Genomic DNA, 27,924 nt, shown 5'->3' with positions numbered 1-27,924 from the left:
GGGGGGTATAATAGAAGTGTAAAACACAGTCTCTGCTGCTTTGAGGCTTATAATTTAATGGGAGGGAGAAAACTTACATACCTGAGTGACAGAATCAGAGGACAATTAATTGTGAAGCTAAATGCCCTCAGCTCCACATGGGGTACCGCTGGTGGTATCTGAGTTGCTGTTAGCAGGAGGAGAAAGCAGCATGACTGAGGTAGGCACAGAAGTCTTCACAGAGGAAAAAAGATTTCAGCTGATCCTCAGTAGGATTTAGAGCTGCTAAGACTTTTCTCATGAGAGAAACAAGAGCAAAAGTATTCAACAAATACTAACCCTCATCTTCCAAAGGCCTAGTATGGAATCAGAATATGCACAGAATCTTTGTCAAACAGGTGAAGACAAGAAGGAATGGAGATGGGAGTGTGTGTGTGTTCCAGAGAAATAGAACCAGTAGGTTGTGAGTGTGTATCTATATATTGAGAGAGAGAGAGAGAGAGATTTAAGAATTTGACTCATGTGCTATTGTGGAGGCTGCAAGTCTGAGATCTGCAGGAAAAGCCATCAAACTGGAGACCCAGGGAAGAGCTGATGTTGCAGCCTTGAGTTGGCAGTTCAAATTCTGGAGGCAGAATTCCTTCTTCCTCAGGGGACCTCAGCCTTTGATTCTAAGGCCTTCAACTGATTGAATAAGCCCCACACACATTGTGAAGGGTTCTGCTTTGTTCAAAGTCTACTGATTTGAAAGTTCATCTCATCTCAAAAATACCTTCATAGTGACATCTAGACTGGTGTTTCAACAAATATCTTGGTACTATGGTCCAGCCAAATTGACACATAAAATTTACCATCACAGGATGGGATGTATGTGAAGGTCACAGATCAATAGTTAGGTTGTATGAAAGCCAGACAAGGATGATTCTTAGGCAGTCAAGCAACAAGATGCTGTGGGAAGATTAAACCAGAGCTGTATCTAGTAGTTTGGTGACATAGTACTACTCTGTCATCTTTACCCATGGCAACCAAAAGCAATATCTTTACATCACTCCTCAGTTGCTACGTGGTTGGCACTTCTCGCCCAGGAAATCAGTCCTATCCTTTGATGTTTATATCTGTTTGTCATGCCCTAATCTGAGAAGCAGGAAGCCCAAGTTTTTCATTTGTTTGTTGCTACCGTTATATCCACAGACACACCCAAAAGCTATTTTGCATTTCGAAAAGCCTGGATGATTAAGGAGGAGGAAATTTAGTTTTTAATTTTGAAGTTCTTTAAAGCAATTCCTATTTTCTGTTTTAGGTCGAAATAAGTAATGACATTGACTCTGAAATGCGACTGCTGAACTTGACTTAGGAAGCAAAGCACCATTGACAGCTCTTCTCTGCATCAACACATCTCACTTTCTTCCAGAGGATGGACTTCGCCTCCCTGCTTTCCCACAGATCACAGTTCTTCGGTCACCATCTATGTATTATTAGCATTGTGTGCTAGGTGAGATGTAGGTGCTTGGGTGGGTATTTTTTTAGTCATTTTCTTCTTACATGAGTACTTGTAAATTGAAAAAAATTGGTTTTTAATTTTTTAACAATATTTAACACGAGGCATGCAAAATGGGGAAAAAATTGCTGTGAAAACCTTCTACAGACAATTCTATGAGAAATACTGGTTTGTATGGTTGAGGTGTTAAGTCAGGATCGCTGATGGCCGAATGAAGTTTGCATTAGCAGACGTTACTTGGGGTTACTAGAAAGACACTAGATGCTGTGACAGCTGATAAATGGGTACAAATAATGGAGCTGGCTTTCAAACTGAGTATGGATCATTTTTGCAGCATAAGACAGAACATGCAGTCTTCCTTTGTTCTCAACGTCCCACAACCCAGAGTACTATGATGGCAACCTAAATTTTCAGATCCTTACAGATATCTTGTTCTTATGTTCTGAAGTGTAGACCATGGGTGTATGTAGAGCTTAGGAAAGCACCTTTCCTCTTTGGAAAGAATGTGGGTATCTCTGAGGTTCATATTTTCTGATTTTTAATCTCAGTCCTGACACAGGTGTCAGACCTAAACATATAGCGTGTGGGCAGGTGGGACAGAAATCGCAACCATCAATCTGTAATCAGGAATGTTGCTCTTAGGATATTCAAAAGGAGCATTAAAATGTTGCGGAATTCTCTATAAGTACTTCTAAAGACGATATTTATATTTGTTCTACATCAGCTTTTCTTTCTCCTACCCCATCCCAATAACCAAGAAAGGAATATCGGAAAGATAATTTTCCATGGCGAAAAAGGATTGTCTTGAAAACACATCACAGTTTTTTTCATTCCTATCTTTCAATTACTATTTCTCATATCAAAATAAGTTTTGCTCACTTTGTATAATAACCAAGATGAGACCTCCGATAGGCCACAAAATGCGGCATGTGTGCACTATTTAATCCAGAAGTTGTGGACTTGGCCCATACAGCTCTAAGAAGTCAGCCTATAAACCACCTAAAGTTGTATGCAAATTTCTGTGTGTATGTAGAGGTTCCTTTTTTCTTCTTCTTTTTAGAGTCCATATAGTTTATGAGACTCGGTTAAGAATCAGAACTTATGCAATGAAGTCTGCCTAGTTCCTCCCAGTTCGTGGCAACTGCTGTGAGCTTTCTGGAGGCCTGTTTTACTCACTAGCCTCTGGACTGTGCCGCTCCATTAGCTGTCACCCACTGAATCTCACCACTTTTCTTTCTACTAAATAAACCCAAATTCAAAATGAAGAGGAGCGAGCAGGGACCTGGGAGAGGGTCAAATCCAAGCCGTTGTCACACAGTTGAGGGAGCTGAAGCGTAGGGGACATGGGGACTCGTCCAGAGTCCTGCCTATACACAGGAGCAAGAGCTATGGCCAAAGGAAGGAGACCTTGGAAGGCAAACGGTGGGGTTTGGGTTCCAGGTCCACACTGTGGCCTTGGGCAGTGTTGGATATCTGAGCCTTGAGTTTCCCTCATCTGTAAAGTGCGGCTATAATTCCTACCTCCCAAGGGAGAGGGGAGGGTTAGATAAAAATGTAAACAAATACTCTCTAAACTGTGAAGCACTCCATAACTGAAAGAGGCCGTCATTATTGTAAGGTTAGAACAGCAAGTTGGACCCAGTCTGGAGGTCTTATTTTACACCCAAGTGCTGTGCAAAACCCATGGAAACATCAAACTCCTAAGTTTTCTAAAAAGTGGCTTAAAAAATTGCTGGAGGTTAAGTGATTAGAACTAATGCAGACTACAAATTGCACTTCTTAATTTAAAAATAACTTTTGTTTTCAAATTCCAAGACTAATACATATTATTATTATCGAGAAGGCTACTAGAACATCAAAAACGTAGAAATTCAGTCAGAAGAATAAGATTAATATTTAAATATCTTAAACTGTCATTTCATTGCCCCCCCACACACACAAACAAAACTTAGTGAACATCTCAGAAAATAGTACCACGCTAACTTTTGCTGCTGTTTTATCTTCGTGTGTAAACTTGTATGTATTTCTAAGATGCACTGCCCGGTCGTAGATCTTCTCTACCTTGCAGGTTACAGATTTAAGGAGGAAATCCTTACATTACTGATTTTTCTATGGAAAGGCAACAAAGGTAACATGGTATATGTGTTTTGGTGTTTAAACTTTCTTCATTTAAATGATAAGTTATATCTGTTTCAATTCCCAACTTCAGGAATCCATAATGAAAATTCTGAAGTTCCAGAAAATTTGCCATTCGTCAGAAACAAGTTAGATAGATCTTCAACCTTCCCTCCTTCCCATTTTTCTTCTCCCTATCTCTTCTCTTCCTGGCTACTCTTGAGACGTTCTGCTTACTTAAGATAAAGGGAAGAATTGTGAGGTGACATTCGGCAGTTACCCCTGATCGAGGTGAATCTGATGCAGTATTGTCGCATGTTACGGGTGCCTCTCCTTAAGAGTAAGACTTTACAGTTCTTGCAGCTTTTGCTTCTGTTTTAGGGAATCCACTCTGCACCGTGCGTCACATAGTAGGGCTTTCAACAAAGACGCATTCACTATATTTACATTCTTTACATTCTTGCCAAATCTTGGCTTCTCCTTCTGCAAGTGTGTGGTCAGAGGAAGGGAAAATAAACACATGCCTCAGCTTGTACTCATTTACCAGAACCTCACTCAGTATCTAATAGATGGTGCAACTCCAGGTTCAAGTGCTCTCCTCAGAGGTGGTCCTGGTAAAGCTAAACATAGGACATCCACTGCCCATGAGCCCCTAGTTCTGACTTGAGTGTAGAAGGGAAAAGTTAAAACCAATGTTTTTTCCTTGAACCTCCATGGCATTGTATCCTGTAAACCTTGGCCAACTCTGCCCTAGGTTGTGTCTTCCTTCTTGTGATGGTGACTTGTCCTTTCCTAAGTGTCTCCTGCTGACATTGTGTGGAGCCACAGGCAGCTAGGATGCTTTCCAGTTTACCTTCTATTTATTTCAGCTTCCAGTCATGTTTCAAAGCAGCAAAAGTTAAGCAGGGGAGTTACAGGGGTGGGGGATTAGAGAATTCCCAGGGGATAAAACATCTTGGGGTATGGAACAGTCTATATTAGAGAAATCTCCACCACCTCTTTTAGGAAAAGCTGTAAGTTAGTACGTCCCCAAGTATCGTAGCCTTCCACCTGCCATATAATGTCGGGTATGTGTCCCTGAAATGAAAGCATATGTTCCTACCACTGCAAATTGGAGACGCTGTTGGCTCACTTGTTTTGAATATAACTTGACATTTTGGCCTAACAAAATATTAACTTCTTCCTATTTTCCTTCAGAAAAGTAAGCTCTGCTATTTTCTATAGACCTAAATAAGGGAGGCAGCTAGCATCAAGAGACTGGATCTAATAAAATATAGCAAGGCTGCCATCTGTCTCACTTCATGAATGGGACAGTCATGATTGAGAAGAATTTGTCTTCATTAGAACCAGCTAAAATGTACCTTGAAAAGCTGAGGAAAACCATCATGACTCTGCTAAATTGAGAAGCAAATAAAAACAAAAATTTCTCTTTTCAGTCCTTGCAAATTAGAAAAGAATCTTGCCAAGAATAAACACGTCTTCATTTTAGACCGAATTTAGAATTTTATAGTATCCCAAAATGCGGACTCCCGGTGAAATGAATATTCTGGCTAATTATTTCTTAAAGCAAACACTCACTTATCATTTCTGACTTACTTTAGTATGTAACTAGAACTTTTACAGTGGATTAGAATTCAAATGTTCCAGCTTGACATTTTAGTTGCTTTCAAGGGATAACTGAATTAAATAGGACAAAATACAAATAATTGATGTCTTTAAACTTAGAAAACATATATACATATATCCTTCCCAGAAGTCATCTATAACATGTACTGGATAGAAGGTCTGTGGAAGTATCTACAAACCCTGTTTAAATACTCATGATCAATAGGCCCCAAACTTAAGGGTGTTATGCCTAGAAGTAGAACTAAAAAAGGAAATAACTGCTTGTGTAACTGCATAGTGTGCAAAACAGGGAGCAGATCTATTTTAAACATTAGAAGAATGTATTTATTGAAAAGAGTTCTCCAAAAAACAGAATTCTCAAAAAATTCACAATTCATGGGTAGCATCTCTCTTTTCAACCTGAAAAGCTTAATTTCTTTATTAAGAGCTAAGAAAAAAGTGCCATTTCTAGTAGATGGATAAAGCTTCTTAAATATTAATATTTGCATTAAAAAATGGTATCAGGTGGAAAATAAATCATCTTCTCTGTACTTGAAAGCGTATAAAGGGCAAGAATCGTGTTAAATGCTAAATATTTTTTTAAATGAGCTATTCAAAAAAATCCAAAATATGCTTTGGCTTGAACTTGAGGCATAAATTAAGTTTTTAAAAAAAGAAAAATTAATAATATAGGAAGGAAAGAATGGAGGGAAGAAAGGAGAAAAGTAAAAGAAAGAAAGGAGGGAGGGAGAGAGGAAGGAAGGAAGCATTCCAAAGTTGAAAGTCTACATAATTTAGGTTTGGACACATCAATTCTGAACTAAAACACATTATTTCTTTGACTAAAAACATTGAACCATTTTCCCATTTAGGGCAGCTTTTCCTTTCCTCTCTGGTGTTAAGTTTTTTAAAACAGTTTGAAGAAACCAATGATCTATTTAGTTATTCTCATGGAACTGGCTTTGGCAGACAACCTTGTTAGTTGATATCAGTTAGGATTAGGTTTACCTACAAGTGACAAAAAAAGAAAACTGACAGTGGCTTAAATAAGATAGAGATCTATATCTCTTCATATTTGACATTCTGGAGCTAGTCAGCAAAGAGCTGGACTTGGGTTGCCCTAGAGACAGGACCCTGGCTGCTCTCTATTATTGCTTCATTATGTGTCCTGCCATTCTCAGGATCATAATGACTCAAGATGGCTGCCAGAGTTCCAGCCATTGCTTTTGTATTCCAGCCAAAAAGGAGGCAAGGGGACAAAGAAGGATGCTTCTTTCATTTAAGGTCATATCTCAGTATGTGACCATGCTACTTCTGCTTACATCCCATTAGCCAAAACTTGGTCCAACCCAAATTTAGCTGCACAGAAAGCTGAGAATTGTACTCTTTATGTCTGGTGACCTTGAGTCCATCTGAAAATTACGGGCTTCATTTCTTAGTAAGAAAGGGAAATGTACATTGAAAAATTCTTAGCAATCTGTGCCAAAATTCAAACCAGTTGGCATAAGTTTTGGAACAATGTTTTCATTTACCTTGATTATAATACAATACAGAAAAAAATACATATGTTCAATACTGTGAGGAATTCATCATAGACTCTGTGAAATGTGAATTTCTACCTCATCTTTTTACCTTTCTTCTTAGAAAGAAAGAAATCTATGACACAAGCTTCTTCTATGTTTCTCATGATTCTACTGAGTACATTTTAGCTTCCCTTTTCTGGAAACTGAATTTAAAATTCAAGAGCCAATCTAATGTATTGTTTGGTTCTCACTGTTCTACTGCAAAAATAAATTCATTCTTATGTGGCCATAGCAACTTCAACTATTTTATTTTAGCAGCACCTTTTCTTCTGAATTGATTAGTAGTGTCATTGTTTTCTTTTTATTAAATTCAACAAATTTGTAATGGACATTAGTGCTTAGGAAAGTGAGGTAGGACAGATAAGTGAAAAGTATATGGTCCTTCCTTTTCTGTTATGTTTCCTCAGTAAAAGTTGAGCCTGTGTTTCCCTTCATCTGCTTTTCTTCAAGGACGTAATATCGGTTAGCGGGGAATGAGTATTTTAAAGTACTGATATTCTGTTTCTCCAAGAAAAAAGATCAATGGAGGGAAATCATAAAACTTTTTATAATTAGATTTTATCATACATTCCTCCTAGGCTGAGAGAGAGAGAGAGAGAGAGAGAGAGAGAGAGAGAGAGAGAGAGAGAGAGAGAGAGAAATACAGAGACAGAGAAATCTTCCAGGTAGTACTTATTTAAAAATATCCCATGAAGTGATTTCAGTCACTGGAAAGTCTTGATTATATTCTCCTAATACCTTATGCCTGCAAATCTGGCCGCTGTCACTAATGACAGATAAGATTGGTTGACATATTCATGCTGTACACGCACATCTACACACAAACTTCAACACCTGAGTACAACCTTTTCTAAAGAATCACATTGTTAAAATGTGCCATATGCCCCCTTCTCTAAAAGGTAAATAGTATGAGATTATTTTAAGGAGTGAAAGTTAAAAGAAATAAGATGCCTAGGGCAATGTATTATTTTTCTGCTGGATCAAACTATACAGTTGAAAAACCTCAAGCAATTTGTTTGCTCAGGTTATAGGTGAGGAAGCTGGTAGTTTCAGTGTCCTGTCTCATGTCCCACTGGGTCTGCTACCCAAGCCTTCAGTCCAGCTTTCTTTCCTCTGCATTTGGTGGCCATCAGCTGTCACAAGTCCCGACTGAACATGGCCTTGGTCTGCAGTCTCATGCTTTTTTCGCCTGGGCTACAGGGCCTGGCCATCACGGGGCAGGACCCCTGAGGAAGGTATCTGCCACTGGCTCCTCCCACTTCACCCTTCCCCAGCTTGGATTTGAGCGTCAGAAAGCGCCCTTCCAGTGGACTTTCATCTTGCCATTTTGTCTTCTTGGAGCAAATGAGAAATCCCAGACCTCAGATCACTGCTTTTTGCTTCCCAAAAGACAGAACAGCTCAGCCCTGCCTGCCTTCTTTCTTTAGTCATGCTTTAAACGTGACTCCATCTGCCCCACTCAAGCCTTCTCATGATTTTTTTGTCAACCAGCAGAGAGATAGTTTACTTTCAACTGCTGATTGTCAGGTTCTTCTAAAGACTTTTGTTCCTGAGGAAGTGGTTTTGCAAATAATTGCTTAAAATCACTTTTGAACTGCCTCACATAGTTTCATTTCTTTGAAACCTCTCTTTTAAAGGAAACTGCTCTCTTCCCCCTTCTGTCTTCTTAAATCTATTTTACATTTAAATCAGCATTCACTGAATGCAGTTTAACAAAGTAGTTTACTTGCATCACCTATGTAATATGAAACCAAGAGCCCAATCATTGCAATTATTCCTATTACATTCAGATAATGATAATACAAACCGAGTATTACATGTGAATGTCAATATGCTTTCTGATCCCTTCACTGGAACGTGCGTTGCATCGTGCAGCCTTCTCTTTGCACTGTCCAGGGTTTTTATTATTATAAACTGTCACATTGAACCCATATAGTCAACGAATACCTATCCAAGTAAACATTTATTTAAGTTCTTCCATGGCCTTTCATTTTTACCATCACTCTAAATAAAAAAATAAAAAAAAAATAGTTTCCTGTGCAAGACATTTTTAAGCAAAATATAACGTATAGATCTCCAAGTTAAATAATTTTAGAGAATGAAATTTTGAGCAACTCATATGGCATGCTTAACTTGCTTTTATAGGGCAAACATAGCTCATTAATTCCGTTTTATTTGTTATTTTTAAACCACTTGTTTAGTGTGGTGAATTTTTAAAAAATCAATTGATCTTGGGATTTTTTAACATTGCAGAACAAGACCATTGGTTACATAACTCAAATATCTAAAGTTCACCCAGAAGTTGAAATCCCCAGGCCCTCTGCAAAGTTCTCTTTGTGTTTCTAGACTTTGCTCTAAAGTCTCTGAACCTGAGTCACATTGGTCCCCATTAATCTTTGTCAAGAAGGAAGTTTGGGGAGAGGGCTGAGAAGACAAACTCCGGATCTTGTTTTATTCTTTCCTCGTTTGTTTCAGGGCCCATTCCCATCAACCCTCCTTGATTTTATTCTGCCTGAGCTTCACATTTCTATACCCAGAAATATGGGGCTGCAAGATAATTACAACCTCTTAAGAAAATGGAGTTTTCATTAAAGGTTCCCTGCAAATCTAAGATGCCATATGAAAGATGCTTTCAGCACAGAATATTATTAGCATAGTGATAACTGTAATAAGGCTCTGTCTCATTTCCTTTAAGAGACATGGATATTCCAATTTCATCCTGTATGACTCAAAGGGAATTTGGGTGTTAACACTTCAAAATACTTTTAAGTCCTTAGGGGAAAATCTGAAGTGAAAAGTATTAATTTCCAAATCAGTTTCTAAACCAAAATGCCTGCCTCAGAATAACGAAGTTATTTTCTCATCCTGTGATAGAAATACAAAGGTGAGAATTCCTACGGAGACCTGATCCGGAAACACTAAGGAATCTCTACCATTGTAGATAAAAAGACCAAAAAAAAAAATTGTCTTCTCGGTTGTGCTTACCTTTCAATTTCTTCTGAGACTCCCTGTATGTGACAAGAACTCTACCTGGCAACCTCATCTATTCACAGCAGAACTAAGAGCCAAGAAATAAAAAAGGTATCTGACTGTCATAATCAATTTTATAAAATCCACACTCTGAAACTCTGAGTTTTTTTAAAAATATTATGAAAAATATAGCTAACATACAATATTATATTAGTTTCAGGGGTACACCATAGTTATTCAATGTTTATATGCCTAAAGAAGTGATCACCATAAAGTCAGCAACCATCTGACACCGTACCGTGCTATCGCAATATTATTGACTATATTCCCCATGCTGTACATTACATCCCCATGACTTATTTATTTTATAGCTGGAAATTGGGACCTCTTATTCCTCTTCACTTCCCCCTGCCCCTTTTTTTAAAAAACATGACAAGTTGATGAAGCCCAGTTTTTTTGTTTGTTTTTTGTTTGTTTGTTTTCAATTTTATTGGGGAACGGTGTGTTTCTCCAGGGCCCATCAGCTCCAAGTCGTTGTCCTTCAATCTAGCTGTGGAGGGCACAGCTCAGCTCCAAGTCCAGTCACCTTTTTCAATCTTAGTTGCAGGAGGCACAGTCCACCCTCCCATGCGGTAATTGAACCGGAAACCTTGTCCCCTCTTTTTTTTTAAGTTATGAATTACAGTCGACATTCATAGTATTTTATATTAATTTGAGGTGTACAGCATAGAGGTTAGACATTTATGTAATTTAAGAATTGATATTCGCCAACTAGTCTAGTACCCATCTAGCACTATACATAGTAATTACCATATCGTTGATTATATTCCCTATGCTTTGCTTTACATCCCCATGACTATTTTGTAACTATCAATTTATACTTTTTAATCCCTTCCCTTTTTTTCACCCTACCCTCAACCTCTCCCATCTATCACCCCAACAGATCTAGTACCCATCTGACACCATACATAATTATTACAATATTATTGACTATGTTCTTTATGCTATACTCTACATCACCATAGCAACCAATTTGTACTTCTTAATCCTGTACCCTTTTTTCCACCAAGCCCCTCCCATCTGGCAAAATGTTTTTGTATCTACAAGTTTGTTTTTGTTTTGTTTGTTAATTTTATTCTTAGATTCCACATATAAGTGAAATCACATTGCATCTGTCTTTGTGTCTGATACACTCCATTCAGCACAACACCCTCCAGGTCCCTCCATGCCACCGCAGATGGCAAGATCCAATTCACTTCCAGGGCCTAACAATATTCCATTGTATATATGTACAACCTCTGCTTCATCCATCCATCCATTGATGGACACTCAGGCTGCCTCCACATCTTGGCCATTGCAAACCACGCTGTAATGAACATATGGATGCACATGTCCCCTTGAAGTAGCATTTTGGGTTTCTTCAAAGTAGTGTTTTGTGTTTCTTCAGATAAATACCCTGAAGTGGGATTACTGGGTCCTTCATTATCTCTTCTTATAGCCTTGTTTTAAAGTCAACTTTCTCTGGTAGACGTATTGCTACCCCAGCGTTTTTTGTGTTTTTCATTTCCATTTTCATGAAATATCTTTTTCCATCCCTTTACTTTCTGTCCCTGTGTATCTTTCAATCCGAAGTGAGCCTATTGTAGGCAGCACATGTCAGGGTCTTGTTTTCTTATCCATTCAGCCCTCCTATGTCTTTTGATTAGAGCATTTAATCCATTTACATTGAAAGTAATTGCTGATAGATATGTAGCTATTGCCATTTTATTATTCATATTTTTTATCTTTTTTTCCATCTTGAAGAAATCCCTCTAATATTCCTTATAATACTGGTTCCATAGTGATGAACTCTTTTAGCTTTTTCTTATCTGGGAAGCTCTTTATCTGTCCTTCAATTTTAAATAATAGCCTTGCTGAGTAATCTTGGTTGTAAGTTCCTTGCTTTTCATCACATTGAATAGTTTGTGCCAATTCCTTCTGGACTGCAAAGTTTCTGTTGAGAAATTAGCTGACCGTCTTATCGGAGCTCCCTTATAAATTACTAGTTGCCTTTCTCTTGCTGTTTTTAGGATTCTCTCTTTGCCTTTAACCTTTGCCATTTTAATTATAATGTGTCTTGGTGTGGGTCTGTTTGGGTTCATCCTGTTTGGGACTCTGCACTTCCTGGACTTGTATGTCTACTTCCTTTGCCAGGTTAGGAAAGTTTTCAGTCATTGTTTCATCAAGTAGATTCTCAATCTCTTACTTTCTCTCTTCCCCTTCTGATACCCCTATGAAGTGAATGTTGTTACGCTTGTTGTTGTCCCAGAAGTCTCTTAAACTATCCTCATTTTTTTTGGCTTCTTTTTTCTTTTTGCTATTTCAATTGGGTATTTTCTGCTGATTCGATCCTCTGCTTCACCTAGTGTGCTAATGACTCCTTCTAAGGTATTCTTTATTTCAGTTATTGTATTCTTCACTTCTGACTGGTTCTTTTTTGTGGTTTTTATGCCCGTTTTTATGCTTGCTATTTATTTGTTGAGATTCTCATTAAGTTCCTTGAGCATCTTCATAACCATTGTTTTGAATTCTGTCTCTGGTAAGGTTGCTTGTCTCCATTTCATTTAGTTCTTTTTCTAGAGTTTTCTCCTATTCTTTCCTTTAGGATGTATTTCTTTGTTTTCTCATTTTGTGTTGCCTCTCTGTGTTTGTTTCTATGTATTAGGTAAGCCTGCTATGTCTCCCAGTCTCGGGCAGGTGGCTTTATGTAGTAGGTGTCCTATGGGGCCCAGTGGCACAATCTACCTGGTCACCTGAGCTGGGTGCTCCAGGAGTGTCCCTTCTGTGGGTTGTGTGTGCCCTCCTATTATAGTTTAGCCTTGGTTGCTCTTGGCATGTCAGCGAGTGGTATTGACCCTTAGGCTGACTGTCTGTGGGGTTTAGCCACATCCACAGCTTATAGACTGCTATGCAGGAGGCTTATACCACTGAGTGGGGTTTGTCCCAGGGGGCTCTGGGGCCTGTCGAGAACCCCCCCCCCTTTGTGTGTGCCACTTGTGGGGCTAATTGGGCGGTGCTGTGCTGTGGTCTAAAGCCAGCTTCCCAGTATATTGGTTCTGGGGTCTCTTGGGAGGGTCTTCGGTGCAGGTCCAGGTCACCCACAACTGGGGACTACCTGGTAGGAACTACAAAGCAATCCACAGTTGTTCACTGCCTGTGCTGGACCTGGAGGCACGTAGGAGCAAAATGAGGACAGCTGCTACTAATACCAGGTCTAAGGTAGCTCTGCAAAAAGCCAGGACACCCCAAGATCTTCTGCCACCTGCTAGCTCTCTTAAGGTTCAGCCACTGATAACACCTTGCAGTATACAAGTTGGGTGAGGCAGGGTGTCATGTGGAGTCTCTAGTCCCACTCCCCATACAAGAACGCAGGATATGGTGAGGCCAAAAAAGAACACCCATGGAGCAATGGATAGGAGGTTCATACCACTATTTCTCTCTGGCAGCTGGGCTGGAGATACAGGAAGCAGGATCCACACGATGCGCAATCTGCCATCCGCTTCTCTGCCAACCAACCAACTCCTAGCATAGCCATGGCAGTTATATTAGTGGCTAATGGCTAACTAGTAACAGCTAATGGCTCCCAGCCACAGTGCATGGCCATCTGATTACAGCTGATGGCCATCTAATAACCAAGCCAGCACCTTTCCATGTGATGTCAAGAGCCTGGAAACTCCTCTCTGGGACTTTGTCTCCACACAGGGTCTCAGGGAGTCACTAGAATGGGAAGAATTATGGTCACCAGGTTAATGTAAATTCTGGTTTGGTGCCAGTGCTGAGCCTGGAGTGACTCAGCAAAAATCTCAGAGCATACTGAGACCCGCCACTGCCTGCCAGACTCTGATAGTTTTCCAAGAAAGAGAGCAATGCAGGTAGGGCTGGCTGCTAACAGAGAAAGTGCCTCCAGCAGTGTGCGAGTTAGGTGGGGCGGAGTCCTAGTGAGTCTGCAGAGCAGAGCAGCAGAGCTCACCAAGCCAATCAGGTCCATATTTGGCTGGAGAGGGTGGGCTCAATACAAGAAAGATGGTGCCTGCCTGCTGGCTGCACAGAAGGTGGACCCTGCTCTGGGAAAATGCCGACTGTGTCTACCCTCCCTGTATGTCTTTGAAGCCCCCCAAGTCACTGTCCCACTGCTGGAGCCCAAGGTGAGTGCCTGCGAGCGAGTGAGTCTGTGCGCGGGCCATTTAAGAGCTTGGCTGGGTTTCCTGCAGCCTCCCGGCCCACCCAAATGGTCAGAATCCCCACTGTTTTTCAGAACCAGATGTGGGGCTCCTCTTCTCGGCACCAGTACTCTGGGTTGGAGAGACTGGTGGGGCGGGGCTGAGGTCCCTTGCTCCTCCAGGGGGAACCAAGGTGGCCAAGATATCCCTCCTGATTTACAACCACCACATGCAGGTGTAGGGTCCGTTCTGCGTCTCCCCTCCTCCTACCAGTCTTGACGTGGCTTCTTCTTTATATTTTAGTTGTGGGACTTCTGTTTGGCTAGATTTCAGATGGTTCTCCAGGTTGATTGTTCTATAATTTGGTTGTAGTTTTAATGTGTTCATGGAAGGACGCAGGCACAGTGTTTATCTACTCCACCATCTTGGATCTCTCCTCTGAAACTGAGTTTCTTCCGTAGGAAAGCTCTTCAATGCTTCAACCCTTTATTTAAATCCCATTTACTCTTAATGTATATACAGTTCTAATTATCTTAATGACATGGTTTCAATCACGTAACAGATTACAAGAAGAAAATTAGGAAGGTAGGTAATGTTATACAATAAGCAGAAACACAATCATTTAACACAATCTAACTAAAAGAATAGAGATAGAAAACTAATATAAAAATCTATAGCACTGTTGCCAGGGACATTTAAGATGAGATTAAACATACTTAGCGTCTGTGGGCAACATTGCATTGCTCCAGAGAAAAGCATTTTATTCATATTACAATGGATCAAATTATTGAAAAAAGCATTTATTGTGATTTGGAACAGAAACCCCTTACTCAGGTTCTTTTCTTTCATCTGTCTTAAAATGATATTGATTTTTATTTAAACAAGAAATTTTACTGTTATCTATTGGAAATTTCTTCAAATAACCGTATGGATCTTCAGTGTCTGCAATTTGAATGGGAACCCCTTAAATGTAGCATTGCATTATGTTGGCCCTGTAACCCATATGGTCTTCCAAAATAATTAGGTACAAAATAAGCTTATTTTGAGACCCTCACCATCCAAAATGGTTAAAATAAAGATGCTTGAGTAGTTAAGAGGTTAAAGTATCAATCATACCAAAGACATTCCCTGGACGTTTTGAATAGGAGACGTGTTCTACTGAGAAGCTATCTCTGGAAGAAATGAATAGATTTTTAAGATTGTGGGCCTTGGTATTAGTTCTCTGGGATTCTCCCCTATAATAAATATTCCTCCTCTTTACGGTTGCCAAATTATCTCTTCTGGTAGAATACCCTGATTTTTTCAGTTGCAAAAATATCAAAGTCCTGGGATATTTCACAGCAAAAGGAAGCCTTTGCAGAAAACATAAGTATGCCATGCTTTTTCCATGGGAAGTGGTTACCGTCCTGCCTGTACAAACGTGTTCTCTGGCACATTCTTAGCCTGTCATCACTCTATCAAAGGAAATCTCTTCTCTCTTGGTAGTAGCAACTTATCTCAAAATGGGATGTGTAGCTTCTTCATTCATGGATAAGTCTGATTTGCCCTTTGGTGTATAACACTGACGATACCCAGAAGGTGCTACTGGTCTTGAAGTTTCTCTGCAGCTACAGTAGTTACTATACTCTCTTTGGTAAACCAGCTACGGGTGAGACAGCATTAGATGAACTCCTTCAAGGCACACCATGTGCCAGTATCCACTGGTGGCAAGCTATGGCTGCTGCTTCTTTTTATCAGAACACCCCTGCTGAGTGCCTACTATGTGGGAGGCACTGTGCAGGCACCAGAGATACAAAAATATCATAACAGAGAGTTTACCACAAGGAGCTCACCGTCCAGTTATGAGGGGGAGTGTTAACCTCCCACTCTGGAGCCAGTGCCTGCTAGCGTGCTGCACAGCCAGGCCCTGACGGGAGATGCTGGGCTTTCCTTCTGCCAGGTTCTGAGTCCCAGCAATCCCAGGAGGGAGGAGACCCCATTCACAACCTCTGTCCATCTTCCTGTGCACTCAGCAAACACTTAGTGAGCATCCACTTTGTGCAAGAAACTGGGGCGGGGTAGGGAGGACAAAAACAAATCAGATAGACATCTTTGCCTTGAGAAGTTTACAAAAGCAATCCTAGTAGCTTTCAGGTGGCCAATACATTGCTTCCCTTGGGTTCAGCCTCTGGATACTACACCTGTTCCCTCCGTGCTCCTGAAGTCTCACCAGGTCATGGAGTGCAGCATCCATCTGGGCAGACGTGTGTCATATTTTTGGGGATGACTCTGTATGAAAAGGCAAATTGACCAAATGAGCCCTCTATCGCTCAGGATCTGAATAACAGTTGATGCCAGAACTGCAGTCACTCCTTTCAAACAAACCAAAGAAAGTCTGAAGGACCTCTGAATTTGCATCAAAGACAGCAAGTCCATACTAAGCTCCTAACAGTCCAAACCAATCATGGCCCCTATATACTTCAGTGATATCAACAGACATTTTCTTGTTCCATCTGTGGTGATCTGAGAGTGGTGCCATGGGGCCTGGTTTGCTGGCTCAGTGTTTACACAAAACCCAGAGCACACAAGCAAGGGAAATCACTAAAGGAGCAAAAGCAATGCTGAAAGCCGTCCCCATGCAACTGCGGCGTAATCGCGGAGATTATGCAACATGTAATTGCTTCTTTGAAATTGTTTCTAGCGAACTGGATATTATCATTATTTATTATTATTATTGAAAGCACGGTAGCGGTATTTAAGCGGTGAGAATGACTCTAAGTCTCCTTTGCTGTGACCAACAGAATAAAGGTTAGTCTGCTCTCGCTTTTGTCATAGCAACTCTGCCACCTGACGGACAGTATTGGGAGTACCCAAAGCATGTCATTGTATTTCCAAGGCAAGGATCTGCTGGTAAGAGGACAGAAAGACAAGGAGATTGCATCTCCTGTCTACTTCTGTTGTTTTTAACCTTTAACATGTTTACCAGCAGAAGTCATGAAAAAATAAACTTTCAGTCCTCAACAATTCTTAGATTGCTTGCCAACCAAGATGTGTCTCGATCTTGACACTGTAACTTAATGTAAAAATCTTGAATGATATTTTGTACCACTATGAATTTCTACTGCCCCCAACACTGTGTAGTGACTTCACTGTATACTAACTTCTTTTCTACAGATTTCTGAGCTACCAGGTGAATTAACGGAAAAAGTCAAACCCTCGTAGGAACCATCCTATGTGATATCGGTAGCCTGTAAAAAATGAAAGTCTTTTTCTTATACAAACTGGTAACAAGACTTGTTTTCACAATTCCTTTTTACATTTTTTGTGCATATAATACCTGTATATTATACTCATATTCTAAAGTGGCCAGAAAGTATTATTTAATAGAAACCATACACATTTTTTTATGTCTCTATGGACCCTTTGATTCTGGGTGCATTTACTGTAAGTTAGCAGGATAATAGACTATTCTTTTCAATTATGAATAAAAAATGTACATTGAAGTAGAAGATGACTACTGTTTTTAATACATTTTTCCTCTTTCCAGTTTGTATTTATTATAGTAAACTTGAAAAAGACGTGCATCTTGAATGTCCCTTCGTTACTCAGATTTCAAGGGGTTACCCCTCTATTTCAAACACAAGTAAAAGTTAAGTCTCAGGCAGGCCAGGGTCTTCCCCATGAATTTCCTAGTGTCCCTGAAGAGGGTTCAAATGATCCACAGATCCCCCCACCCCACCACCGGTGTGGCCTGTAGAGGCTCACTGCTGACAGCTGCTCTCAGCTGCTCTGACAGGGACGAACCTTCTCTCATTGCCCCTTGTCCCTGCAGCTCACTCCAGACAACCTCTTCCCAAAGCAGGAACTTGGGTTCTCTTTATTCAGCAAAGCTGAAACAAACGTTTATAACTGATAAACTTTACTAAGGTTTGATGATAAATAAAGGGATTGGATCCTAGAAAGAAAAGCTTGCAAGTGCCTCTCGGTTTCCAGTGGGTCTGGATTCGCTCCAAATTCCCCTTCACAGTATGGTCAGCCCCTCTCTTCTTAAACTCCCTGATCCCAGGGAGACCTGCCCACTCGATTTCTGCACTGCTTCTGGGTCAGGTTGCCAAAAATACCCTTCACCTCACTCCAACCAGGGAGCAAAATCTCGTTCACATCAGAGTAATCTCCACAAAGATTATTTAAGAGAATACTGTTATTTACGTTATTTAACAGAATACTTAATATCTGGCCTGAAGCACGTACACTGGGATCCCGTCCCCAGATCAGGCTTCTCCTCCAAGAACTGAAGGAATTTGTCTTCAACCAACTGACTAGCACCTCACAGTGGGTTCATCCCAGAAAACGGGTTCGGGGGCGGCACATGAGAACTCTACTTTTGCAAGTTTTTGTAATTCTAAAGTGAAGTTTATTAAAATAGGGAGGGGTAAATATTCCAGATTCTACCATTAAAGATGCAAGCACAACAACATAAAAAATGATAAATTCTTTTGTCTCCATTTTCATTTATCAAAAAGACTGAAATATGGTCTAGTTTCAGAGCACCCATGTACTTACAAGCAAAATAAAGAAAAATGTAAATTGCTAATCTTATTAGTATTGGAATTCCTATGCCTAGTTGGACAAATAGATATCAAATTACCGTGTTTCCCTGGGAATAAGACCTAGCCAGACAATCAGCTCTAATGCGTCTTTTGGAGCAAAAATTAATATAAGACCCGGTCTTATTTTATTGTAATATAAGACTGGGTCTTATAATATAATATATAATATAATGTAATGTAATGTAATGTAATGTAATGTAATATAATATAATATAATATAATATAATATAATATAATATAATACCGGGTCTTATTTTACTATAAAACCGGTCTATGATATAATATAATTCATATAATATAATATAATACTGGGTCTTATACTAATTTTTGCTCCAAAAGAAGCATTAGAGCAGATTGTCTGACTAGGTCTTATTTTCGGGGAAACATGGTAGCTATTCCTATAATATAATCATGACTGAATTTAAACAGACTAGCATATATTCTTTCCTTACACTAAGTATATGTTGGATTTCATTTTTCTTCCATTTTTTCACTTGTGTCAAACTAACTTAAATATCATTGCTTAGCCCCTGCTCTCCAATCCCACTACCACTGCCTTAATTGTGACCCTCATTATCTCTTAATTAAATAGCCTCATAATAGAGTTTAGACCCTCTACCTTTCCCTAAAAACTCTGCTTTCAATATATTTCTAAAATAACAAATCTGAACTTGGTTTTATCACCCTGTTGAAAATTTTGAAATAAGATAATGAATCAGATCCAAACTGCTTCTCTGGGTGTATAAGATCTTCCATTATCTGACCCAACCTACACTGTCAGCCTTGCCTCTCACTACTCCCATTTTCACATCCTGTATGACTCTTTCATGCTTTTGTCCAAACATTCCTCTTGGTTTTTCACGCTTCCACCGTTTGGGAGCTCTTTTATTTATGTAGAATGCTGGTATCATCTTGAATGCTAGATATGTTTAACTCAATCTTCAAGATCCAAGTCAAATGTTATCCCGCTAAAAACCCACTCAACATATAATTAAGGAGAACTTACTACGTATGTGGAAGATTCTGAATATACCAAGCAGAATTGGTCTCTCTACATGCTAAGAATTTTGGTCCTGCTTCCATAATTACACACTGAACCCTAACTACACCGATTACATTGTGAGTTTTCAAAGTGCCTTATGGATCACATTAGGTTTTGGCAGGCATATTACCATTTGTTCTCTTAACTTTTCCATCACTCAGACCTGTAAGGTTGGGTTTTGCCCTCATATATTACTATTAACTGAAAACTACCCATTCTGCATCTGTACAATTGGTTTGTTAGACTCCATTTCAGGTATTTATATTATATTGGCTACTATTAAACTTAATTTTGTTAGACTCAGCCAATCATTTCAGTCAGATATTCTGATCTCAGTCAGATAGTCAGTCGAATTCTGATTTTTTTCAACCAACCTATTGGTTATTCTTCTCAGATTCATGTGACCTACACATTTTCAAACTTATTTTTACCCAGAAGCTATAAATTGTTGAATAGCCCAAGTTAGAAAGTGATTATTGCCAAATTTTCACAGTATTCCCATCAGTCAGGCCCGAAATGTCACCTTAGAATCTGAGATGATACACAACCTGAGATAGAGTACCATTCTGAAACCCACACTCATCATTTTCCTAATCTCCGTAGCGCAGTCTAGTATATTCATTTTATGAAAAAAAAATAGTACCTCTGACCAGCGATGTTCTTTGAGAATTTATATCGATTCCCAAAGACCACACTGGTTTTTGTAAGACATTATATCTTAGCATCTTACTTGGGATTCCACTAAAGTCACCAATTAATGATTTGTGAGATCTACCTTTTTCCACTTTTTGAAAATTCTCAGATTGATTGCCTATTTTCAATCCTCTGGCACTTCTCTCATCCTCTAAGATCCTCCAGTTCACCAAGAAGAATGCTCCTATGTGCAGTTGTATTTATTCAATCTTTCAACAAATAGTTATTGATCACCTAGTGTGCCAGACCCTGTGCTGGACACTGGGGTTCATCTTGAGGTTCATCTGCTTTCCAGGGGTTCACATTTTGATGATCTGTGTCTTGAAAGATTACATTTGTGGAGCCAGCTATAGCTTCTCTTAAACTACATAGGACTTCAACTAACCATTACCAGTGTTTGTCTGTTAAGTTATCCTTACCAGAGAAAGTGAAGAAACACTAACCATTGGTGATTTGTAGTTATAAAATTTCCTAAAGACTAAACACAATGTCCAGGGACTTGGTCTCTAGCAGCCCTCAAGGAGCACACATCTTAGTAAGCAAAGGCAAATCCAATAATAACATGGTATGTAAACTTGGAGCAAACTAATAGACAAATTAAAAATAAATTAAGATTATGATAAGTGCCATGGAAACATAAACAGAATGGTGCAATGGAGAATAAGTAAATGGACATGGAATGAGGCCCTCCCTTCAATAGATAGCAGGTAACACCTCTGACTTCATTGTAAGTGCAGAGTCTGTGAGATGGGAAAGAGGTGGACACCATTAAGGAACAGAAAGGCGCCCTCCATGATTGGAGTATACAGTCAGCTCCACTTAACAAAGGAGATTCGTTCTGAGAAATGTGCTGTGAGGCAATTTTGTTGTTGTGCAAACACCATAGAGTGCCCTGATACAAAACTAGATGGTATAAATAGCCTACTACACACCCACACCTAGGTTATGTGGTATAGCCTACGACCTCTAGGCTCTAATCCTATATAGCATGTTACTGTACAAAACAACACAAGAGTAAATCAAGCACAAGAGAAAATGATGCATTCAGCAGACACAGTACACACGAGGTACACAAGGCTGCTGCCAGTGTAACACAGCAAACTGTTTTACAGCAAACTCTTTTTTTATAAGTAAAAGGAATACACACCAAAATAACGATGAAAAGTAGTGGAGTAAATACATGAAGCGATAACATAGTCGTTTGTTATCATTATCAAGTATTATATACTGTACATAATAGTATGTGCTACACTTTTATACAATTGGAAGTACAGTAGTGTTGTTTACACCGGCATCACCACAAACACGTGAGTGATGATTCTGCTGTGATGTTACCACAGCTACTAACTCTCGAGGCAATAGGAATTTTTCAGGCCCATTACAATCTTATGGGACCACCATGTCTGTGTGTTCCATCATTGACGGAAACGTCAATATACAGTGCGTGACTGCAATGAGTGGTATAAGAAAAGGTTGGGAGGTGGGACATAGGAACTAGTAACCAAATTCAGGGCCTTGTAGGTCAATGCAAATTGAGATTTTATTCAATGGGAAACCACCGATGTTAGGCCCTGATTGGCAGTAGGTGAGTCAAATCGCCTCCAATTTGTTACCTCTTTAGGTAACAAATACCAGCAAATTCTAGGAACTGTTCGCATCTTTGAAAACCAAAATGGTTGGCAAGGAACAAGGTACTGCACTATTCCTCTCACTTAAGCAGAAATTTAATTTTATCCCTCCCTGCCTTTGCCATCTTAATCCTTTGAGAATACATGTAGGCCAACACAGAGTACGTGCTTGTTCAGCTCACTGTGATATGTAATAACCCCTGACATTAGTCAATATGTTGGAAATGGAAATTCAATCATAAAAGACATTTCTGCTTCCAGATTATATAGAAGTGACTTTATTAAATTTGCTTTCAAAAACTATTTTCCCCCAAAGCTGAGGTCTCTTTAAATGGTTATGTTAAAGGGCTCTAATGAACATGTACATGGACCGAAACATCAGCACTAATGGATGCCTGGTTGTGTCTTTGTCATTTTTGTGATGAGAAGTAAAAAAAAAAGACTGGATATCTTCAGTGAATGCAATCCTTTTAGAGCTCTTTAATTGAACAATTTCTTAAAGGACAAAGTGTCCTGGAGAATAAAATTGGCTGAAGCAATCTCCTTGAGTTGCAGGCCCTGTTACACAGCAAATGTTTTCTGGGGAAAGAGGAGTGGGTAGTTGGAGAGGAGGTGTAACCCCATATTTCATACTTTGGCTACTGTTCCCCTCCCCTCTCTTCTCTTGTCTGACTTTCCTTCCTCCCATCACTAATCTGTCTGCATTTCTGATACTTGGGGAGCCCCCTCCTCCATGTTCTTTTAGTCTCCAATCCCACCACTTTTTAACTCCATATCTTTGAATCAGTGACGTTTCTCAGAGCCTGACTTCCCTCATCCATAAAGGCGGTTGTCCCATATTTAATAAGAAAAAATACATGTAAAGTGGATAACACAGGCCCTGACATATCAGTAAGTTCTCTAAAATGTTAGTCTTCCTCACTCATCCTCCTGCCCGTTTCCACCCTTTCTTTGTTCCTCTTCTCCTCACCATGCCAAAGGCCAACCAGTTCTTCTCATGGCCATGGCTCATTTCAGCTGCAACCTCAGGGTCCCAGGGCCTGGAAGCTACTTGCACAGAGTTGAATACACTCGGAAGTATATTCTGTTAGGTTGGTACAAAAGTAATTGTGGTTTAAAAGGTTAAAAATAATTGCAAAACCACAATTACTTTTACACCATCCTAATAGTATGCAGAGTAAACTTCATTTTTTAAAAAATTTTACTTCAAGAGGTTTCATAGAGAATTATCTGACCCTAATAAAGGGCAAGATTTTTATTTAAAGTTGGAGAAAGCTATATATTATAGTGAAGTTGAGTCCTGTATCTTCTTCCCCAGAAGCATACAAGTACCTGGATGTCACAGCAACCTGCCAGCAGGGACCAATCCTGGGACAGACCTAACATCCAGTTAATGAGCATAACACTTAGGCCCTCCTGGAGTTGCTCTCCTCAAGCAGAAACCAAAGGCCCAGCCTCATCCTGTGTTCTGGCTTCACCTTGACCTAAGGCTTTGGAGTCTTTTGCCTCCAGCTGTACAAAGAGGGAAAGAAGAAGAGACCAAGTGATTTCATGGGGGGTTGGTCGGGGCCAGGCCTGGAAATGGTAGGGTCTTCATTTCCTGCATCTCCATGTGGAGAGTCCCTTTCAGGTGCCAGCTGAGGAGAATCTAGGTTTTCTTTTTACTAAGGAAGGTGGCACTATCTTTCATGAACAATTGAACTCTGCTTTCATACAGTTTCTTCAGCTTAGCTGAAACTCACAAAAGTAAATAGCAAAAACAGGTGAACCATAAAATTAAGCCTACATCATTGGGGTGTTGACTAAGGCCATTAAGTCTGTCATCTGGGATCCAAATATTGGAGTAGGACTTTGATGATACTGTAAAATTGTTCCTAAAGTAGACTAATCCAGAATAATAATGCAACAAATAGCATGATTGAAAAATCTGAAAAACTACTCAAGCTTTCCAATTGGTATTTACATTAGTACATTCCCATCCTTAAGGACATAAAGAGAAACAGCATTACAGATGCTTAATGCATCAGGGCTCAGAAAATCTGGAGGAAAAGCAGATGGCGTATGTAGATCAGAGAGCATTTTAATACTAAACAAATAAACCACAATTGGGGGGGTGTGGCAAAGGCATATCCTGTTGCATGCTCAATCGTGGGAAGTGAGTATTTAAGATGTTTGTCCTCTACATGCTTCAGGAGTTTGTTCAAATGGCACAGCTGCAGGGCAGAAGCCAAGGGAACTCAATGTGGCTAAGAAGCTGGACAGCCGAGTGAGGAGTCACACTGTGGCACAGATGACAGCTACCAGCTACGGTGGATGGAGGCTGCTCGGCCTGTGCCTGAGAAACAAGGGAAGACCTAGTTGACACTTCCCAGCGTTTTTTGTACAGAGTGTTAAGCAGGGTTGTTGCCCAACTGAAAACCAGGATAAGCTACGCTGATCACCATTAGAAACATCATGAGACGCATGGAAGGAAGAAGACGGGAGAGGTGGAAGAAAAAAGGCAAGGCTGGGTGAGAGCTTGGAGAGGCAGAAAGGAAAGGAGATCGGAGTGACTGAGGGACTTTATGAATGAACAATATCTGCAGTGTGGTGGGAAGTCTTAGTGTATTTGTGACAATGCAATCGCTCCCTCCCCTATAGCCTCATACAAAATAAAATGGAAACCTCAACTCAAGACCTATTTTTTTTTAAGAAAGAAAAGAAAGAAAGAAAGAAAGAAAGAAAGAAAGAAAGAAAGAAAGAAAGAAAGAAAGAAAGAAAGAAAGAAGAAAAATACTTATTTTATACTTCAGCGCTTTTCATAGATTTATGCTTTTTTCCCCCCCTGTGTATGATGCTGGGCTGACAAGTGTTTAGAAATGGAAGCAAGAAAGCCTCGTGTTATTTGGGTTGAATTATTCAAATGGAGACTGTGAGCCCGGTACATTTTTTTCAGTATATTCGATGTTAGAAGTCAACGACACCAGCACTTACTTATGAATTGTGGTCAGAGGCTGTCAAGACCTTCGAGTTGCCAGGTTTTTGTTATTTATTTTATGAAAGTGGCTTCATGGGCACCATCTTCTATAGTGGAGTCCAGTCCTACTCAGGGGATTAAGTTCTAAAGTCGGTGCATTAAACAAAACTTAAGTGGAGTCCAAACATCCATTTTAAACGCTGTAATTCATCCCTCCAGCACAGCACGTGTCCATTGCACACGCGAGTTCAGCCCGGTCAGGAGCTGCTGACTTAGCACTGAGCCTCCAAGCTCCGCATTTGTTGCTTGAGCAGCACCAGCCACACGCAGGCGGTGACACAGGACAACACAAAGTCTCTGCCTTCGTGGAAATTATGTTCTAGTGAGGAGGCAGGGAATAATTACATGAGCAAGTAAATAAAATGACCTCCGATGGTTTATGCTCGGTGGAGACAAAGGACGGGGAGGGGACAGGGAGAGAAGTGCGTGGGCCCTGAAGCTCACGGCCGTTTTCACTCAGGCGCCTGCCAACCAGCCGGGCGTCCGAGTCCTGAACTCCAGCCAAAGATGTTCAAGTGGTACCGTCCGTTTCTGAAAAATATCTGTATTACACAACAGACTGCCTCTGAATTAGGTTTCTGAGAAGTTATAATAAATGTCAGAGAACTGGAAGCCCACACGTGCTAAATTTATTCAAGGAGCACTTGCAATAGAAAATCCTATTAAAGGAACACATTTGATAGAAAAACTCATGAGTCAGAGCTTTTCCTTAAATTCGAAGGGGAAACCCTGACAAGGTTTAGATTACATTCTGTTGAAAAAGTTTATAGGGGAAAAAAAAAGAAAAGAAAAAAAAACAAAGAAAAAATCAATCCAGGTCAAAGTTTGTTTAAGGTGCTTCTCCTACCTGCATCTTGCTTACAGATGTTCAAGGTCTACTTCTTGATTTAGCGCCTTCCCTGCACTTCCCTAAAAGCATCTGTCATTCTCCCAGGCTCTGGTTCTTCACCTGCCAGAAAAAGACTCCCCTGGCCTAGAAGTTGCCCAGTTAGGCAGCAGGGAAATTTTGTATGCAGTTTACAAATTTATGTACCTAAAAGTTTCTGGCCCTTTAATCGATGCTTAAAATTGTTTGTGTCCTTTCTTTTTATAAAGTCCTTCCGGTCCTCCTCACAGATCAGAGTAGACAAAAATCTAGTAGCAGGTAGAAATCTATGTTTATCCAACCATTAGTATTTCTTAATTGAGATATAATTGACATATGACATTATATTAGCTTCACGTGTACAACATAATGATTCAATAAACCATTAATATTTAAATAGATATAGTAATAGTACGATTAAATGTTCTGTAAGTTTCTGGCAACTTCTTAAAATCTACTGTTCTAAATGGTTGAATGTAAACACAATCAAGTTAAGCACTAAGGTTAGCTGGGTCTCTCCTGACATCTAGTGTTCATGATTCATTCCTGAAAAATACTTTGCTTCATTTGAAACCACTATTAGAATGAAAATGTTATGTGGACTAAAAACAATTTATTTTAGAAAGAAATTTGTTAACTGGAATAAAATTACACGCTAAAAAAATAACAAAGTTCCTGTTTCTAAGCAGCAAAAGACCCTTTTCTCTTAATTCTTCCTACATGAGAAAAGTGGTATTTTTTTCTTGCTATTCTGATAGGTAAGGCAGAAAGACCCAGCACGTACTCATATGTACAGCTGTTCCATTACTGAGGAGGAGGGCGGGGCAGTGAAGGCAGGGGCACTTACTGAGGGCCTTCTACATGCCAGGTATTGGGCCTCAATACTTCAGCATGAGTTATCACTTGTGGGGACAGAGTCCCAGAGAGCAGTTTCCAGGCTCTCAGCCTCATGTGGAAAGGTGCTGGCTCAGGTAGTAGATGGCCATCAGCTGTGGTCAGATGGTCATCAGCTGTTACAGATTAGCCATGAGCCACTGAGATAGCTACCATGGCTACTCTAGGGGGTTGGTTGGTTGGTTCATTGGTTGGTTGGCAGAGAAGCGGGCGGCCAATTACGGCTAGCAAGTGCCGTTAGCAAGCGGATTGTGGATTGAGAATCATGTAGATCCTACTTCCTGTGTCTCGCCCGGCCGCCAGCAAGACGGGGGTGCAGGAAGACCCCTTGTTGGGGTACTAGCGGGTGTTTGCTTTTGTGTCTCGACCAGCCACCAGCGAGAACATAGTGGTGTGACTCCCCTATGTATGGCTCCGTTGTTGTTCCTTTTCAGCCTCGCCATATCCTGCATTCTTGTGTGGGAAACGGAAGCTAAGACCCTGCATGACAAGTGTGCTTTTAGAAACTACAGGACCAGCCTAACCCCATCATAACCATGGAAATTCAGCCTGTCAGGGTATCGAGAATTTTCCCACTCTGCAGTGTGGAAATGGAGACAGTCAACGGCCACAAGGTACATAAACTTGTGGGCACTCAGAACTATCTGGCTGTATAGAAATGAGTGATAGGGTCCATCCTTTAAGTCAAACATTCCCCTTCCATTTGAGATGTTCCACATAGGTAAGAGAAAGGGCAATGCTAGAGGAAAGAACTTTCACAATTGTTCTCCAAAAATTCTTAGACTCAGAAATCAGCTATAGGCTGGGAAGGATCCACATTAGCTGTCTCTTCCATTTAGAAATCCCCACACTAACCCAGTCCTTCCTCTTTCATTCTTTCTTCCCTTTTCTTCTAATCCACGTGTTCCCTCACTCGCTGTCGTGTTCACTGCTCGCTGCGCCATTTGTCGTGCGGGGCGGCCTGCAGGGTCTCTGCTCCCGCTCCCCACATAACGCAGGACATGGTGAGGCCAAAAAGGAACACCCATGGAGCCATAGGTAGGGGAGTCATACCACTACGGTCTCACTGGAGGCTGGAGTCACATGACCTGGAACCTGCTGTCCACTTCTCTGCCTGCCAAACAACCGACTGACTTGACTCTTGACTGACCAAGCAGCACAGCCATGGCAGTTATATCAGGGGCCAATTGGCCAACTAGCCACAGCTGACGGCCACCTACTACCCGAGCCAGCACCTTTCCACGTGCG

At 40.4% G+C, this 27,924-nt stretch overlaps 1 protein-coding gene across 2 annotated transcripts in view; it reads left to right on the top strand.

Annotated features, from left to right (window-relative positions):
* NKAIN3 (sodium/potassium transporting ATPase interacting 3) overlaps window positions 1-17,437 on the top strand; it is a 533,326-nt gene extending 515,889 nt beyond the window's left edge. For both annotated transcript variants that reach the window (XM_074319272.1, XM_074319271.1), the window contains one exon: window positions 1,280-17,437. In XM_074319272.1, the coding sequence (XP_074175373.1) occupies window positions 1,280-1,293 (14 nt within the window). In that variant the 3' untranslated portion in view covers window positions 1,294-17,437. The remainder of the gene's footprint in view (window positions 1-1,279) is intronic.
* Window positions 17,438-27,924: the final 10,487 nt, after the last annotated feature.

Source organism: Rhinolophus sinicus, linkage group LG14 (assembly GCF_036562045.2).
Source record: "Rhinolophus sinicus isolate RSC01 linkage group LG14, ASM3656204v1, whole genome shotgun sequence".
NCBI lineage: Eukaryota > Metazoa > Chordata > Mammalia > Chiroptera > Rhinolophidae > Rhinolophus > Rhinolophus sinicus.
The sequence above is the reverse complement of the archived record's forward strand: the minus strand, read 5'-3'. Positions and strand labels throughout refer to the sequence as shown.